We start from the raw sequence: 21,011 nt of genomic DNA on the forward strand, positions 1-21,011 counted from the left end.
GGGTTATTTTTTTTTGTTTTTACCAAAATGGGGTCCGTTTAAAAAAATTACAAATTTAGGCAAGTCGTGTCTAATTGGGACGACTTCATATGCAGAAGTCGTCCCAATTAGGCACGACTTCTGCCATGTTATACTAAAGTTGTGTCAACTTGGTACGACTTCTGTCATGTCATACTGAAGTCGTGTCAACTTGGCACGACTTCTGCCACGTCATAATTTTTTATTTTTTTTAATTTTATTGTTTATATATTGGGTAGTAAGTTATGTAATGTTAAAAATTAATTTTTTTTCATCATTACGTGTTCGGTAAAATCATTATTTCTCAAGCTATTTATTTTGCAAATTCACAACAATAATTCTCTATTTATTTTCCAAATATAATAATTTTTCATTTATCTATTTATTTTCAAATTCAATAATAATTTTCTTCATTTTTTAATTAATCAAATAATCAAGTTATTGTATTACATTACCGTCAAACATGATCCATACACGATTATCCAATTTTTTGTTCCTTAAAACTAACACTCTTAGAAAATTATGTATCAAATTAATTTTTAACATTGCATAACTTACTATCCAATATATAAACAATAAAATTAAAATAAAATAAAAAAAAAATGTATGACGTGGCAGAAGTCGTGCCAAGTTGGCACGACTTGAGTATGACATGGCAGAAGTCGTGTCTAATTGGAACGATTTCTGCATATGAAGTCGTGCCGAATTCACACGACTTGCCTAAATTTGTATTTTTTTTAAACGAAACGGGTTCCATTTTAATAAAAACCAAAAAAAAATAACTCCATCATAATTAAAAAAAACCATTTCATTGGAAACATTAAGAAAAAGAATCTCAGGAATATACGTTAATAAATTATACATACATATGAAGACCAAAGACAGGAAAGCGTTGCCTTCTACAGAAAGTTAGGGTTTCATGCAACAACGTCTGTTCTTCTATCATTAAACTGTGCAATTGATTTTGGTAGTAAACCTGTTGTGGTTGAAGATGGACTAGTAGATCCTGAAATGTGAATACACATACCATATGAATGAGAAAACAGCATAGAAATGTTTGAAACTGGTCAGCTATGTATACAGTTAACTCCAAAATAAACATAGATATGAACATATATAGTTTACTCTAAAATATATAGTTTCTTCCTCACAACTATATATGTTACCATCAGAATTTGCTTTTGAGATGATCTAATGATAAGACAAGGATCTTACCATTGTGGTGAGAGCCACCTTAATAATATTACAACTGCAACAAATAAGTTCTTACCTCATTGAATAAGATTGACTGCACAGATCATATGATGCTATTCAATTCAACTGAAAAATTAAATATTGAGATAACATTTTCTATTACATTCATTGTAAAAAAAATAATAACAATAATCACCTGCAAAAATTTGGCCCGTTCTTCCAACTCTTCAACGTATTTCATCTTTTTCTGTCTTGATCTTTGGGCAGAAAGTCTGTTTGAGAATAGTCTGCGGGGAAATTAAAGAGAGGTATGTTAAAAAAAATTCCATTGTAACTATCACTAAAAATTCAGATAAAATAATTTACCTCCTTAGTTTAGGATCCATTAGGTTTTGTTCCACAGGAACTTCATCATCTTTTTCAGCTTGGGATTGTTCAGCATTTGAAGAAGAATCAAGAACCTTCTTTTCCTTTCCCTTCCCTTCACTTTGCTCCATCTGCAAAATGATTTGGAATGCATTCAATAACAATTTTGATTTTCAAATTACATAATTTAGAATAATTTAGAACTGTAAAATTATATTCTGAATTACAAAATCCATAACACAATTTTTAAGTTTTACATTGTGTAATTCAAAAGTGAAAATTGTGTTTAGAATTATATAATCTGAAATAGTATTTTCAAATTCTAAATTATACGATTTTAAAAGAATAAACTTACTTCACCTTTTTTTCTTATGAATTGCACACTTTGAACAACTAAAACAAGTTAAAGTTCAAGGATTAACTCACCGTCCAAAGGCTTAGCTTAGGCCATCTTTATACCAATTTTTTAATACAAGCAAGTTTATGTTATGTCTCTCATTCTCCTAAATAAATACTTCTCTTGACATGCTATTTAGAAAGGAAAAAAAATCTATTGTATTGTATATATATAAGAAAACGAGTTTAGGAAACGTATCTTTTATTAGATATTAAATATTAACTTTTTGTTTCTCTTTTATGTTGTATAGAGTCATAGAGTCAGTTATATTAATTTTAACTTGAAGCTAAAATATAAAAATATTAATAAAATTAAATATAATAAATTTAGCATTAGTTATTGACATTAACTTTATTTCATTTAAAAATTTATTTATTTAAAATAGTGCTTATTAAGCTAATATTAATCTAACTTATTTTAATATCTATTTAAATTAAAGTTGAATGAAAAAAAGAGTTAGTGCTAGTTAGAATAACATTTATTTAATTTAATTTTAATATTTATATTTATTTAAGTTAGTGTGGATGTTATATACTTTATTTTTAACATTTATTTATTTTAGTGTCATTAAGAAGACACTAATATAGTTTATTTTTAATATTTATTAAAATTAGTGTAATTTAACTAGCCTCAATCTTATTTGTTATTTAAATTAGTATTGTTAATTTATTTTCTTAATATGTATTTAATTTTTTGTATGTATACAAGGAATTTTTAACCTCATCTTTTTTTTTATTAGGATTCATACATTCCTTAAATATCTCAATTTATCTAATTTTATTGATAAAAAAATGTTCAAATCAATAATAATACAAGTTTTAAATTTTTATCATTACATCGAGATATTCAACACTCTTACAATCTATATATCTTTATTTTATTGTTAAAAAAAGTTCAAATCAACAATAATACAATCTGTAAATATTTATCATAGGATAGACATTTTTTTTATCAATAGTAAAAAATAAATAAATGTGAAATGATGGTTAACTCTTATACAACTCGAAAAGAACCTCCAAAAACTTTTCCTAAAAAACACTCCAACAAACAAGGAAAAAATCAATAACTCAAACACAATACTAAATCAATTTCACACAAACTAAAGGATCAAGACACCCGTCAAAATATGAAAAACAAGTTGAGATACCTTGAAAGTTATCCCATTATAGCATAGACATATAGAATGCTCTTACAATCCATATGTCTTCATGATATAAAATGCGTAAACAATTCTTAATTTAAAAAGTTATATTTAAACATGACAAATATATGCTAATTCCCATGAATCTAATGAATCTAATGAGAGTTTGAGATTTTTCTCTCACACTTTACAATAGAAATATTCTTATTCTCAAAAATATTTATCACTTTTTTTTCTCTACATACATGAAAACTACCTTTCTCATTAAGAATTCTTGATCTTTAGTGTTCAACTTTATTCTCAAGGAGGAACTCATGCAACAATGTGGGCAACATACTAGTTTGTTAATATAGTCATATTATTTTAAGCATCAACAAGAAGTATAATATTATTATACATATTTTACATTTATCTTTGTCAAAAAATTAATGTTATATTATTATTATTAAATTTAAAACACTAATATTTTCACATAAGTGTTCGTTAGTTTTTATATAAAAAAAAAAACATTTCTTAGCATAGGTTTAGAGTAAGCCAACTTCATTTGTTTTTTTATAAGTAAAAAATACTTATACATAATGCACTAATCATTCCTAGTGTCTAAGTTGTGAACACATATCAATACACATTGTACATATAGCACTTTATGCTTAACAGAAAACTTACTGAAGCAGTCCAGCAGAGAAACAATCCTCAATCCCCATACAAAGACTAATATTATTGTCTCCTCTTACCCTTCTCAATACATTACAAAACATCTTAAACTTTCACTCTATTATCATTCAAAAAAATCCTTCAGATTTGAATAACATGTTGCCTCAGAATACTCCTGTCCCCGTTCCACATCTTCTTCCAAACTTTAATCAACTTCAACACAAATACATTGACGGAATGGACCTTATACAACCTCCTGCAAACTTTATTTATTTTTTTATTTTATTTGTTATTTAATTTCGGTTTAAACGAACAAGTCTTCAAAAAATTTAATACAAATAATTCATTTAGTGTACTTTGCTTCAACCAACTCTATTAGCATCTTCCATGTAATCAATGCAAATTTTCCGCAGATATTCGTGCTGATCTATGTAAAAAAAACTTTTGCAAATTATTCCAACATGAGCATCTATTGCAGATCTTACTTGAGTAAACGCCAAGGATAATGGTTTCAACCAAATCTAATTTTTTTTGAAATATGCATATATATGGAAAGAAAACATATCAGAAGAAAGTTAAAGAACTTATACTTAATTAATATCCTTAATAAGCGCAAGTGTGTATGTCTTAAACGATATGTGTGTTAAGCCGTAGAACTCGATGTCAACAACAACGGTTAACATTTTTTTTTTATCAGTAATAACAAATATATATAAAAAAAATAAATTACTGTGAAACAACCTTATAAAAAAAAACATAATCCAACATCTACCAAACCTTTCAAATCCATCAAGCAAAAGCACCAACCACTCTAAAAACCTAAATATCATTAAATAACCAAACGCGTGCATTCCAAATATTTCAAACACCCCTAAACCCTAAAGAGCCAACAAAGCAATACAACAATCATCCACCATCCATGAAACTAAAAAATTTCGGAGTTCTTTATGATGACTTATATACCCAGAGAGATATGTATAAATTAAAAAAGTAAAACAATTTATTTTATAAATAGTCTCTTAAAAACAACCATAAACAACATTTAAATCCAGGATTAAATAACAATGGAAATCGTCTTTAATGAAACAAGAACATTAAATGCAAACACAGTTATAGAAAATCACAATGAAAGCAGCAGAGTTTGATGTAAAGAAATGGCTAATTAGGGATTGGGATTGGGATTTTGAGCAGTTGCCCTTGCAAGATCCGTCTGATGCCTATCCGCCACAGCAGCTACCCCCATCTGCCTTGCCTCTGGAGCTATGTATGAAGACTGTGCTCCATTTCCTGCAACTTTATACTCAAAATACCAAGTATAAGCAAATCTCAGCTCAGAACAAATTCATGACTGTAATAGAAAAAAAGTTAATAATCAAAACATATATATTCTACAGTTTATTCAAGTACCTTAAATAATTAAGCTTATTCATTAATGGAGCGAGTAATAAGAACATGTTTGCTTTGATTAAATATAAAATATTGTATGTACTCTTAATTTGTTGTATATTTGTGTAATTTGTTTTAATATAAAATTGAAATAAAAGGCTCAAACAAAACTTTGAACTCAAGATCATCATTTCATTGGGACTGACATTAAGGAAAAAGAATAATATCAGGAATATACGTTAACAAATCATACATGAAAGACAAAAGACAGGTAAGCTTTGCCTTCTACAGAAAGAAATGAACATTTCTTTTCTAGTAAATAGTAAATATTTTAAATGCAAATGCGTGCTTGTATGATAGAAAAATACATAATTATTAAAACTATGATTTTAAATTTTTATCCAATCTGTTTATATATTTTGATCTGCTAGTGTATGGTCATTATTAAGTCCAAGCAGCTATCTAAATATGCAACAATTGGCACGAAATAGCAGTGTTCATTTAACAATTACATAAGCAACAAATGTTTAATTAACAGTAGTTTTCATGCAGTTAAAATTATTGATAATTAGTACACAAGCTTTGTTGCTTTGCTACCTTGATATGAGGATGTATCAAAGGACACTCCAGCCAATGGATCACTATTCAAATGAAGCAATTGGTCTTGCTTAACTTCCTCTAGCATACTCTTTTTGTTCCTGTTCTTCTCATCTTCAGCTAAAAGGACAATGCCTCAAAATTAGTGACACTATATCTCCATTAATGTTTTGCCAATTGGCCTAATGAAACAGCTTTATGCAGAAACATGCAAACATATATTCCAAAGAGGAAAACAACTTTACCCTCTCTGAGCAAAGCCTTTCTCTTAAGATATTCCATTTCATGCAACATTGTCTGTTCTTCCATCATTAAATTGTGCAATTGGTTTTGGTAGTAAGCCTGTTCTGGTTGAAGTCGGAGTAGTAGATCCTGCGTATGAATACACATACCATATGAATGTGACAATAGCATAAAAATGTTTGAAACCGATTAGCTATGTAGCTACTCTAAAAAAACATAGATCTGAACATAGATAACTATGAAAAGTTTCATCCACCACAACATAAGACAAGGATCCTACCATTGTGGTAAGAATTACCTTACTAATATTACAGCAGCAACAAATTGATTATGCAGATCATATAATGCTATTTAATTCACTTCAAATATTGAGAGATAACATTTTCCATTACATTCATTTAAAAAAAAAACATCAATAACAATAATCACCTCCAGAATTTTGACCCGTTCTTCTAAATCTTCAACAATTTTCTTCTTCTTCTGCCTTGATCTTTGTGAATAAAGTCTGTTAGAGAACATTCTGCGGGGAAATTGAAGACGATTATGTTAGAAAACTTCCATGTAACAATCACTACAAAATTGAAATAAAATAACCTACCTCCTTAATTTTGGATCCATTTGTTCCACAGGACCTTTATCATCCTTTTCAGCTTGGGATTGTTCAGCATTTGAAGAAGAATCCAGAATCATCTTTTCCTTTCCCATCCCTTCACTTTGCTCCATTAGCAGAATGGATTGATTTCTAAGTGAAAAAAAAATGCTTTTGGTTAAAGGGGGAAGGAGGTAATCAGGTTGATTAAAACTTCTATAGCATCATTAATATTGATGCTGATTATGTGAAGTTGGCTTAATACTCTTGTGATACAGAAATGAAGGAACAGGTTTTAACAAGACAACAAATTAGTGTAGCTGTCTCCTGCAGCATGCAAAGGAGAAGAACACCCCTCGTATTTAAACTACTCCCTCGCCTGAAACCCTTCCTCATTTGTATGTGTTGGCCCTATGATATCCAAACTTTTCAAATCACATGCCCGCATGGACGAATGAATGCTTTGGCTTAGTGACCAATGAATGCTTTGGCTTAGGGCCACACTGACCCCACTACTTATATATTTTTATAAGAATAAGGATAATATACGTTTAGAACTCACATTTTTTTATATAATTACCCAATTACAACTTTTAATTTTATTATTTTAATATTTTTTATATCATTTAATTTTAAATTTATTTTTTATTATATTTATTTTTAAACTCATAACATTTGTATACAAACTTTAAGTGGTCAAAATATATCATTTTCCTAAGTTTTGTTTATAATAAAATAATAATTTTTTTAATAGTTAAGTAGATGAAATGAAACTGATGTGAACGTATTATTCTCTATTTTTTATTGAATAATTATTTTTTACACTCTAACAGTAAAAGACAACCATTCAACAATTATTTTTGAAATAAAATATTATATTTATAGTAAAATAATATTTGTTTTATGTCAAATAAATGAAACTGGTGTTAATATGCAGAACTCACCTTATATAATACAAGTGGATGCAAACCTCACCTTATAAGTCAGTTTGATAAGGTTGAATTAGACTTAAAATTCACTTTTTAATATGGTATCATAGTCATTTTGAGTCTATCCTAGCGATTGTTTGTTGGGCTTATCAGGACACCCGTTATCCGTCTGTTATGCCATAATATATAGTCTCACACGAGTTGGTAGCATCGGCGTGAGGAGGTGTTGGAGATCCAACATTGACTAAAGATTAAGACATTTCATAGTATATAAGTGATCATAGTATATAAGTGGGGCAAACCTCACCTTATAAGCCTAGAGATTAAGACATTTCATAATATATAAGTGATCATAGTGTATAAGTGGGTGCAAACCTCACCTTATAAGTCTAGAGATTAAGGCATTTCATAGTATATAAGTTATCTATATAAGTGGGTGCAAACATCACCTTATAAGTCGGTATTATGAGGCTGAGTTAGGCTTAAAGTGTACTTATTAATACATCCTTTAATACTTACAAGTTTATGTTATGAATAAAATTTATTTGACACTTTAATAGTAAAAAACAACTACTTTATAATTTTAAAAATAAAATATTATATTATAAGAAAATAATATTTTTTTCAAATATTAAAGTGGATGAAATTGTTGTTGATATATCATTATCCTTATGTTTTGGCTCTCATTCTCTCTGGTAAACAATTACTTCTCTTGACCGCCTACACTTTTTATTAGGAAGAAAACATTACAATAAAATTATTAAATAAAAATTAAATTTAGAGACAAAAAATAATTAGTCACTGCATTAACTAAATTAGATAAAGACTAATTCAGAATACGAAGTAATTATATACCAATTTCAAAACTATTTTATAATTTTTTATTAATAATAAAAACTACTTTAAATATTTATGATTTTTTTAAGTTTATAAAATGTTTCTAATATAGTCAAATAGTAACTAATTATTTTAATTTTTAAAATTAGTTTTTAGTGAAATAAATTCTATTGTATATATTTTATAAGAAAATGTTTGATGAAACGTAAAATTTATTGGATATTAAATATTAACTTTCTTTTCTTTTCGTTGCTGTTCTTTTTTTTTTCATCTTTGTATTTCTAATCTTTACTTTTAAATTTTTATTATTATATTTTAACATTTTCATTCACTATAAGAAAATCATGAAATAGAAACCAATTTGTAGAAACCAAAATAATTAGTTGCAATAGTAACTAAATTAGAGACCATTTTAGAAACTAAAAAGAAATTTGGTTTCTAAATTAGTTTCTATTATTTTTTTATTATTGTTAAATAGTTTCTAAATTTGTATATAATTAGCAACCAAAGTTTTTGCTATCAAATTTAGAAACTAAATAATTGGTAATTAAAACCTTAGTTTTTTTTTATAAAGTTTGGTAATTAAAACCTTAGTTGCTAATTAGATACTAATTTAGAAACTATTTAACAATAATAGAAAATAATATAAACTAATTTAAAAACCAATTTTTTTTTAGTTTCTAAAATAGTCTCTATTTTAGTTTCTATTGTAACTAATTATTTTGATATCTAAAAATTAGTTTTTATTTCATGATTTTCTTGTAATGATAACTTACATTATATTATTATTCTAGTAGTTTTACAATAAAATCGTTCTACTTTTCTTCTCTAGCAAGTTTTATGGCGACAGTTTTTTTTCTTTTTGTAAAAAGGTCCACATGTTATATAGAATCAGTTTTAAAATTTTTGAATGAATATGTATTTTTCTTTTTTAAGTGAAACCTATATTTCTAACCCATGTACATATAATTAGTTTTTAATTTGGTTCTTACATGTAAACATCTATTAGTTAACTGATTTTCTTTCCTGTATTATACTCTATTACATTTCCATGTGTTTTTTTTATCAGCAATTATCTTTCCATGTGTAAAGCACCAACAATTGTAACTGAAATTAAAAGGATTCAAAAAAAAAATTATTGTGGGGTTAGGGACACAAAACTGTAATTAACGTCTGAAATTTTGCAATGCAATAGTTTCCTATTAAAAGTATACTGTTTACAGATATTTTTTCCTAAAACATGAGTGAAAAAAAATAAAAATAATAAAAGGTATTAATTTAATAAATAAAATAAGATAAAATTAATTTGATGGGAAAGTATAAGTTTTGTGCAGTAAAAGACTAAAAAAATAACTAGAATGAATGCACTAGAAGAAGAGATGAGCCCGGGTAAGAAAAGACCTTCCGCTGCAATTTAATGAAGCTTAATCTCTTTGAGGCTACAGATAGGGACCACAATGAAAAAAAAAAAAGAGAGAGAAAAAAAAAAGGGAGAGTAGAAAATACTATTAATGAAATCATTAATTTTAGTATTTAAAATATTTAATACTATATTAATTAAATTAATTATTATTTTAGGGATTAAAAAAGTTATTACTTATAATAAAGTTTATAAATTTATTTTTAAAATGGTATTTAATTTATCAAGTATTTGCTAAGTAATTAGTAGTTAAATCATTAATAACTAGTTAGATATTAAAAGATAGTTTATAAATTTTATTAATAATAAAATTTACTTTAAATAATAATATATTTAATCTATAAAATAATATTTAATTTTTTTTATAAAAGCTTTCATTTTAGGTATCACTATTCAACTTGATATCTCAACTAGACTGACACTTCAAGTAATAACAATTATTTGTCATCACATGAAAAAAGTATTATTATTAAAAAAAGGAAAGAAAATACAAAAATATGCAAATATGTTAACGATACATAGGTAGACTATACCTATTCATAGAGAATTCTAATAACAAACTAGATGGAAGCCTATTATACCAATGAAATTATACTCTATGAATAAATCTTAAATTAGCTAACTTATCAGCACACAGATTCCACTCACGAAAGATATGATTAACACTACACCTGATTTTCTCAGTAATTAAGACAAGTATTCCATCGATTATAAAACATCCACAGAACATTAGTCATACTAGTAAACGCAACATAAACCAAGGCAGAATCACATTCAAGTCAGACATTAGTAAGCCTAATCTTTTGAGTTTCCTCTATAGCATGTATAACTCCACCATAAAACATAGTAATCATAGCAGTCTGAACTTCAAGAAACGCGAAAGCACCAATAAACTCCCTCATATTCCCACGAAAAATACATTCACAAGTAACAAGACCAAAATACCCCTAGCAGCTCCATCAGTGTTAATTTTAACCTAGCCTAGTGAAGGAAACTTCCATCTAACAGGAAGAAGACGAAGAACTTTACCACTGCGAGTATTAATACCAAAAAACTTAATCACGTTGAAATCCAACATATCATTCTTCATTGAAGTTTTAGACGAATTTCCTACTAGAAAAGTTAGATCTTTAATTACCGAAATAGTCCTAAAACTTCAATCTTATCCTGAAATTTAGTATAATTCCTCATATGTCATACCATCCAAATAGAAAAAGTTATCACAACAAGCTTAATCAATTTAACCAAAGGACCATCACTCTTAATAAAAGAAATAATATCATCCTTATTAAAGAAATGAGAAGTAAGAAAAATCGGTTAAACCCAACTCCAAATATAAAAAGTATTAGAATATTCAAAAAAATAAATGTTGAATATATTTCTCATGTTTTTCACAAAGCATATACATAGAACATATATGCAAACTTTTTGTCTAATATGTTAATCTGTAGGAAGTCGCCCATAAAAAATAATATTTAATTTAGCCAATAACTAATTATATTTTTCTCTAAAATTAATTTTTATTTTGTAGTAGAAGATATCATCTATATATATTTATTTAATTTATTAATTCATTTTTTCATTGATGTAATCTCATTTATTTTATTTATTTCAGTTATTATATATTTGTTTTGTTTTATTTACTTCAAATATTTTATTTATCTCTAATTGCTAGTCCATTTTATCTATTTTATTTTATTTATCTCACTCCTTTATTTTATTTTAGTTGTCATAAAATCATAATTTTGCATTAGTTAGAAATGTACATCATTTTGTCATCAAAATAACAAACAAGTCTTAAAAAAAAACTATCAATTTTTAAAAAAATTAACAATCATTGGACTAATTTCAATCATTTCCATATTACAAGTGTGGATAATCTAAAATTTGAACCAAGAATAAAAATTAATTTAATGAAAAAAAAATATATAACCAAACTTAATATTAAATATGTTTGAAATTAAACATATATTTTTTTAAACAACCAAAGTAATTAATTAACGGTATCAAATATTTCATCATAATTAACGACACATGGAATTTCTCTTCATTTTTTTCATAAAATTTTAGCGATTAAAATCATTTTTCCGTTGTAAAGTAAATATATCGGTTTACAGTTATGTGTATGTTCACACATTCATACATATACAAATGTAGATCAAATAGTGAATTCAACAACAACTTGCTTCCTTTCAAAACCAAAACAACATTTCTATCAAAACCACAAACAATTTAGATTGGAGGAACAACACACATCGTATGATAATATTGAGATTATTTAGAAAGAAATACTGAACAAATAAGGTAATTTACACTACTACTCCAACTCTAATCCCCAGCATTTTGTCATTTTTTAATAAATGCACCAGTTTTTTTTAAAACTTTGGACTCATTCATTTGGCCCAACATTTTTAGTATTTGTCATCCACTTTTTACATACACAACCAACAACAGTTTTTTGTGATAAACAAAATAAAATTATTAAAGAAAACTGGTACTACATTTATACATCTAAATAAATTTTAGATATTTGTATGACTTCTTTCATCTTATATTTAATAAAAATAATCATTTAAGTATTTGTGTGATTATGGACACAATCTTATACTCAATATCTCTTCTTGAAAATTTATTAAAAAAATTTTAAATAAAATTTATGCAAATCATGTTGAAAATCTCACATCGACTAGAGATTAGAGTCTTTCATAGTATATAATTGAATGCAATATGATTAATATGATTCATAAGAGTATTAATCATAGTCACTTACATTATTTTATACTCTAATGAATGTGAATCATACAAAATGTAAATTTTTTAAAATATAAATATTTTTAAAATTAAAAAATATAACAAACAAATATCTCTTTGACTTTAAGAGCTACATGATACCTAATTTTCTATTGTGAATGGAAATATCTTCGGACAAAGTAAATGTTTGTCGGATTCACTTTGACTTTTAAAATTGCGTAGTCCCTAATTTTTTATTTTGAATGAAAATTCTTAGGAGTAAGGTCATTGTAGAGTCCAAATAAAAAAAAATATTTAAAAATATTTTATTTATCTTTCACATATGTTTTTGTTGCTATCTTTTGAAAAAAATAAACATTCTAAAAAATAACAATTTTTAACCTATTTAATTAAAGGTGTCGTTTCAGGATGAACGTTCTAAGGTGTAATTCGCATACTATTTATTTTTTTTAGATTTTTTCGTTGTTTTTCTTTTTAAACTATGGGTGAACACTTCCTCTATTTTTCAAAGATTTTTATCATTGTGCCCTCGTGATCCCAATTACGACACTATTGCTTATGCTTTAATAGTTAAAAATAAATATTTTGAAATAAAATTACAATTGAAAATAGTAATATTAATATTAATTTTGGAAAAGGAACTTAAACATAATTTACGATTTATATCATTTTTGGAAAATAAAAATAAAATAAAAATAATACAAGTTATTGATTTAGTTAGAAAAAAAACATTCATTAGTTGAACCGAAAAATGATCACTAAAACTTCCATACAAATTGGTCATTAAATTTGTCATTCATTTATTTCGGTAATTACATAAAGTCACTTAATTGTTTACTCATTTCAGTGACTAAATCAACTATAGATTTCAATATATTTATTTAAAATGTTAAATATAGTTAAGGATTCATTTAAGTGTCTAGGTGAAATAGCAATATCAAAAAATTAATAGTTTACTATATCTTGAAAAGGTAAATATTTTGAAATAAACTAGCAATTAATGGTATTAATTTTTAAAAAGAAATTAAAAGTTTAAAAATATAACAATAATTTATCAAAGTAGGTTATTTCTTGAAAAAGTAAATTAAAATAAAAAATAATACAATCAATAATTTTTTTTTAATATATGATTTTTGATATAGTTTATATATATATATTTTATTTTAATAATATTTTTTTATATGGTAACAAATAATTGTTATTATTTGAGTTGTCAAGCCAAAATGTCAAATTTTATGCCTAATATAAAAGTTAAAAAAAAATTAATAAGAAAAAATAGGTTATCAAGTTGGATAAAATATTGATCACTAAATAAGTCATAAAAAATAATTATTGATTTCGATCACTGATTTATGTGACTAAATCATTAACTGAATTATGTAATTAGATGAGGCATTATACGTATATGATAAAAAAAATAGTGATTGATCACTTAATCAGTTACTAATTTTATTTGTGACTAATTTTTAATATTTAGACCAAAATTGTAATTTTTATATATAATATTATTTTCTATTTCTCGAATTATCTACCTTGATCATCTTGCAGATAAACTTGTTTTTTAAAACTGTGGGTCTGCCAACGTTTTAATAGGCTTATTTGAAAAGGATTTTCTTAAGTATTATATCAATTATTTTATAAATACTGTATACTTTTTTTTTCATTTAGACGTTTCTAATCACTATATTCAATGCTTTATTAATTTATCTCCTTGAAATATTGGTCCAGCATTTAAGATTTTTTTAATTTTGTCTTAATTGGAACTAATGTTGAGAAGCTAGAATTCAACTTAATATAAGTTATTAAAACTTTATGTGAATCGTACGTTTCGAATATATAAAATAAATGGCAAATTTTCCCACACATCCATAACTTTGTCCAACGTCTCCATATTTTTTTTATTCCAACAATATTTTACATTTTCATACCTTTTTTAATTTTAACAATATTTTTGTTTTATAAATAAAATTCATGTTAGACATCACTATGTTATTTGACATCTCAGTTAGGCTGACACTCCAAGTAACAACAATCATTTGACATCACATGAAAAAAGTATTATTAAAAAAAAAAATACAAAAATATGGAGAGACTAGACCAAAACTCATATGTTAACAAAAACTATACATAGGTAGACTATATCTATTAATAAAAAAATTTAAGAATAGACTATATGTAAGTCTATTATATCAATGAAATGATTCTCTATGAATAAATCCTAAATTAATTAGTTTATCAGCACACGCATACGAAAAATATGAGTAACCCTAAACTTGATTTTAACAATATCTTTTTAAGAAGTATGATAGAGTTTGGTATTTTTTTTTCTTCATTTTCAAGTGATATTAGTTGTTTATGGTGATTAATGATAAATGTTTATGATTAATATAAATTTTATGATGTTTCATTGATTGTGGTTGAATTTTTGTTTTTTTTAAATTACAGAAGTTCAAAAGAAAAACTTACAAGATATAAAAATGGATTATAAAACTAAAAAAAAAAAAAATCTCAGACGATAGTATAGTTTCAACGCAGTCGGAGAAAATTGAAAGTGTTACAACCGAAAGAGAAAATTGAAAGTGTTACAACCGAAAGAGTGATATGTTGATGCATATGAAGTTATTTAAAAGATAATATTATATTTCATCTAGAGTTATTTAAGAAATTTAAAAAAAATAAAACTACTTTTCCCAATTTATATAGAAATGCATGAAAAACATAAGATGGAGAAAGAATTTGCCAATATAAATTACATCTCTAAAGTGATATTTTCAAGCCCTATGTGTTAATAAATGGGCAAATTTATGGGCCCAGCCAGAAAACATGATAAATTTATAAATTTGGATTTTTTTTTCTTTTATTTATTAAAGATAAATCTATTTAAATAAATTATATCAAATAAAATGTAATTCCTTTTTCTAGATATTTAGTTATGTAACTTTTTTATTTTAAAACATCAGTTTCAAGTGTGGAAACCACCTTTTCAAACTAAGTTTGCAGAGTTTGAGGATTTAACAGATCAGACCTAAAAATTGTTCGTCAGTATTTAGGTTTAAAATAAAAGGATTCGTTATTCATGTATTCAACCTTAGTTCTTCCTATCTTCTCATATTTTCACAACATATATTCTAACATAATATCAAATGTTTCATATTTAATATTAAATTTTATTCTTTTCAAATACATTATTAATTTAAATTTCAAATTTAATATAATTTTTTAATACACTAATTAACTTTATTTTCAACTTAAATTCTCAAAAATAGACTTATTTGTTTATAAGTTAAATTTTAATTTATAATTATTTCAAAAATCAATATACATAATAGGATCTATTTTCAAATTAAGTTAAAAATACATTGTGTAAGGGATAAAACAATTTTGAACAAAATGTAATTGTCAAACTTAACAAATATGAGATTGAGTTTAAAGGGATATATTTCTTTGTGTTACATAGTTTATAAAATGTTACACGTAACTCCCAAAATTTATAATAATATTGTCTAAATATAATGTATTAAATTAAATTAATTTTAAATAATTATTAGTTTTAAAAATATTATATGATCAATATTTAATAACAAAATTAATAATTAATAATAAAAAATTTAAAAATAAACTTATCTCTTCGTAGGAAAAGAGATAAGTTAGAAATAAAGATATCTCTTTCTCCATTATTACATATATTAAAAATAAATAAAAATAATTATTTTTTCTATAGAAAATGGTGAGAAATAGTATTATTAAAACTAATGTACCTATCACTACAATAAAATTATTAAATATAAAATTAATTAGTTACTATATTAACTAAATTAGATATTATTTTATAAATTACAAAATTATTGATATCTAAAATAATTTTTATTATTAATAAAAAATTATAAATTATTTTTTAAATTAGTGTTTAATTAGTTGCCAATATTTTAATTATTCACTACTTTAGATTCTAAATGTTAAATAGATATTAATCTAAAAGTAATTTCTAATGAATGATCTTATTGTGGTATACAATCTCAAAAAGTAAGAGAAAATTCATTTTATTTTATAATTATTTTTTTCTCACTGAATTGTTTGTAGTTTCATTTCATTTATTTATTTGTTAATTTTATAACTATTTATCAAATAAGGTCTTGTTAATCTTATCTTATTTATTTAGTTATTTATTAATCTTATGACTACTTTTGTTCAGTGAAATATACAACCTTATCATGTTTATCTAGCTACTTTATAATTATATTTGTCTGGTGAGGTATCCTGGACTTCATTTATTTATTTAATAATCATCATTACTTGGTGGATGTTTATAATTAGTCTTCTTTAATCATTTATTGTTATTTAATTTATATATATATTACAAGAAATTAATTAAATATTAATTAAAGTTAAAAATAAAAATAATTAGTTACTATATTAATTAAATTAGATATTATTTTAAAAACTAAAAAATTATTTGTATTTAAAATAATTTTTATTATTAATATTTTATAAAGTAATTTTTAAATTAGTATGTAATAATTAGCTATTAAAATTTTAACTATTAATATTAAATTGAATTTGATATATTTTTATTTTAATATACACCTTCTTCGTAATATACTGTCATTTAAGTGGATTTATGTTATAAATTTTAATAAAATTCTAATTTATATACTTAATAATTGAAAAGATCAACTTATGGCTACAAAAACCAATCAAGTAATTAAGTTAGACGTCAAAGGCCCAAGTTCACATGCAAAACAAATAAGGGCATTTCTTCTTCCACCCCTGGTTTAATCCTACACCTCTATAGAGATGGTGAACTTATCATTTTCATTTTTCTCATCCATTCTTCATCTTTTTCATTATTTCTTTATCTTCTTCAACTCCTTTTCATCTTATTCACCTATTTTTGCTTGTAAGTCAATGTGGTTAAAGGGTGTGTGAAATGTCGTGATTATACAAACATTGTTTCATGCTTTTGGAATTTTTTTCCTCCCACTAAAACGAAAATGAGTTTATTTCTTCAAGCTTCATGATTTGGAATATAAATACATAATCCTTAATACAATACAATTTTTGTAATATGGATTGCACAATCCATAAAGTTTTTGGCTTCCACAATTCAAAATTTTAAAAAAAATGAATTCAGAAAAATATTTTTGGAATTTAAATAATTAAAAGGGTGGGAGAAATTATGAGGGTGCAATAAGAAATTATAGGGGTGCAGGAAGAAAAACTATACAACACCTAAGTTGGATTGAGCCCATCATGTTTACATGTTTAAGGGGACTGTTTCTTCCTACACCTTCATATGTTCTTCTGTCACTCCTATACAAAATATGAAAATACATTTTTATCCTTTTTATGTCACCCCATATTTCGGATTACATAGTTCGAAAGTTAATTTTGAATTTGGAAATAGCTTAAAAATTATGTAATCTATAATATATTTTAAAAAAATTATATTCTGAATCATATAATTAAGAGTTTGGATTTGAGAATAGCTTTCGGATTATATAATTCAAACATGTATTTAAAAAAGATTTTCGGATTACATAATCTAGAAACTAATCTCATATTGAAAAAAATTCTAAATTATGTAATCCAAAAACTAATCATGCATATGAAAAAAGGTTTATGAATTACATAATCTAGAAGCTAATTACGAATTTGAATCCAAATTATATAATTCAAAATATTACATAAGAACATTTTTAATATAAAAAAATTTATGGAGATAAGAAAAGAATATATTGAGCTGCAGGAAGAAACAGTCGTTTAAAGATTAACATGTTGGATTTGTTCAACAGTCATGTTGCTACTGTGAAAGCGAGTATGAGAAAACTCATATTCACTGAGATAATGGAAATGATAATGTTTGATGAGAGATATTGTTAATGTGAGTATATTTTATTCTTTTGTTGTTTTTATTTTGTTTTAGACATGAACATATGTCTTTTTAGGAAGAATTCAATTTTAGGGTACATAAGAAATTCAGTTTGACAAAATTATACAAATATGAAGATAAATAAATAATATGTATTTAAAACAAATCTTTTAATTGAAATTATAACTTGAAATCAAAACAAATTAACATACCTCCTTAACTTAGAATCCAACATATTTTGTTCTATATTAGAACTCATAAAGTCCTTGGAATTGTTTAGCATCCTTTAGACTAGAATCCATATTAGGAACATTCTTTTTCATTCAGTTTTATACCATCTCACTTTTCTCCATCTATTCTTTTGCAAGACAGAAAATCATAAATGGAATGATAGTTAGTGGAAACAAATTTTTAATCAACAAAATTACATCGTTCTTATTAATGAAATTAAACGTTCATCCTTTATTTAACAATCCAATTTTCATTGTATATTTTACATAAAAGGAAAGATGGCTCATAGTATGGATTCTGCTTCAAATGATATATATATGTTAATGAATATTTTTTGGTTCTTTTTACTATCAAGGTAAATTAATATTTTGTATCATTTTTTGCTTGAAATTTTCTCAAACATTGTAAATTTCTTAAAAAATTAAAATCAAAAGATGCAAAAAAGAAAATCTATCCTTAATAAGAATAAAAGGACAAAACAAAAAATATTTTGCTGGCTTTTCTTTTGAAAACTTTGGTTGTATATAATGAAGGTTTTGTTCCCATCTGGCTAAGGATCAGTTTCAAAGTGAAGGAGTATTCTTCTTAGTGAGTATTGAAATCTAGATAAATATCATAGTTTGTGGTCTTGTTAATATGACCCTTAATTTTTGTCACACATGAATATTCAGGCAAAGGATCTTCACATAAACAACATCAATATTAAGAATGCTATAGAAATTTTAATTAACCAAGTTGCCCTATTTAATCATTCAAATTGAGGATTTTCTTGTCATTAACTAATATAATTGTTTTTTTATATCATCTTATATTTTTTTTTCTTCTGTAGATTTCTTTTGCATACATAATTATAATAAATTAGAATAAATTAATTCATTATTTTATTTTATTTTTTTAAAATTAAAAATATATTATAGTTATAAATTGGTAATGGATCTAATATCTAGTGCATTTGTTTCACATAAAATAATATAAGAAATATTGTTGGCAACCCTATAATTCATAGAAAGTAGTATAACTAAAGATGGTGGTGATTAAGAGAATTATTACTTTTCTTCTTAGTTGGTGGTCAGTTGTCTTCTGTCTTTTCTTCACCTCATTGAACGACTTCCTCCTCTTCTCTTGTTGTCCTCCTCTCTCTCGCAAACTTTCAGTTCATATGGTATATGTAAAAGACATTTTGATGCTCAAGTGAGATTTCGGTATTCAATGTTGAGTGTAATTAATGCGTGATGATAACGTACTTTTTCCCTTAAACTTAAGACTATTTATATGATTATTATGGATTCATTGTTATTGGACCGGATTAGTGTTTGGATCATGATTAAGAACACATTACCTAATGTTTAACCACTACTTTAGACTTGTTAATCCTCTATTGGACTTAATGAATTTGGTCATGTCGATCGACACTAACCGGATGCTAAAACTTTCATCCTTCATTCCATACCGATCAGTACAAATTCTAATTATTTTGTTTTTTAATTAGATGTAACCAACTAGAATCCATTTGTCTTTCTTATTTACCAAATAATAAAGGAAGAAAAAATAAAACGAGAAGAAATAAATAAAAAATGGAATAGCAACATAGTTGATAATAGAAGTCTTCCACATCAAACTTACAAGGTGGAGACCCTCCAACTAGAAATGAATTTTTTTAGTGTCATTCTGGACAAAGCTTGTTGAACTATTCCAAGTAAAAAAAATGATAAAGACCTTAATAGATATAAAAATATATTTGATCTTGAGCTACAAAGATAGTTTTTATTTGATTAATTGTTAAGAAGGTAGGTTATTTGATTTAAATTTTTTAAGTTATAGTATAAGAAGAAGGTTTGTTTTTCATATTTTTCATTAATTTATTATCTTTATAATATCTTTGTAATATCTATCAAACCCCATTTTGTCATAAGAAAAATGCAAAATAAGGTGAAATTTGTGAAAACATTAGAAGTTCAGGCCAAAACTTGGAGGTGTTAACGTTATTAATTTTTCAAAATTAGTGTAGTATACTAGATTTCTATAGATAGCCTAAAGAATGATATTTTCAGTGAGTTCAATAACGTCGCATAATTTATGTAATTTATAAGGAGAGTCTTATCACAACCATTTGATCCTTGTCTTTTTTAACTTGATTCTCAAATAATGTTTTTTTTTTATAGCCTTTATGCTTCTGGAAAGTAAACTATATATAATCTTTTAAAAAAATTATTTCTATAAGTTGTATTTTTATCCACAATCAAAATATTAAAAAAAATGTGTCTTTTATAAAAAAAATTAGTCAAATGTAATCACTAACGATATTATTATTGATCTAATTCCCATCCTATCTATTATTGATGTCCTTCCCATCTTATATTATGAATATGATTTTTATTATGCCATTCAA

At 25.0% G+C, this 21,011-nt stretch overlaps 1 protein-coding gene across 1 annotated transcript; it reads right to left on the reverse strand.

The window, feature by feature from the left end:
• Window positions 1-4,823: 4,823 nt before the first annotated feature.
• On the reverse strand, window positions 4,824-6,924 carry LOC137833089 (bZIP transcription factor 18-like). Its single transcript, XM_068641462.1, has 5 exons — window positions 6,595-6,924; window positions 6,426-6,516; window positions 5,999-6,125; window positions 5,754-5,873; window positions 4,824-5,063 (listed from the first exon to the last, which is right to left on the reverse strand). Exons 1-5 carry the CDS (start codon window positions 6,717-6,719, stop codon window positions 4,933-4,935), a joined length of 594 nt encoding a protein of 197 aa, XP_068497563.1. The 5' UTR covers window positions 6,720-6,924; the 3' UTR covers window positions 4,824-4,932.
• Window positions 6,925-21,011: the final 14,087 nt, after the last annotated feature.

This window comes from Phaseolus vulgaris, chromosome 6 (assembly GCF_000499845.2).
Source record: "Phaseolus vulgaris cultivar G19833 chromosome 6, P. vulgaris v2.0, whole genome shotgun sequence".
In the NCBI taxonomy this organism is placed as follows: domain Eukaryota; kingdom Viridiplantae; phylum Streptophyta; class Magnoliopsida; order Fabales; family Fabaceae; genus Phaseolus; species Phaseolus vulgaris.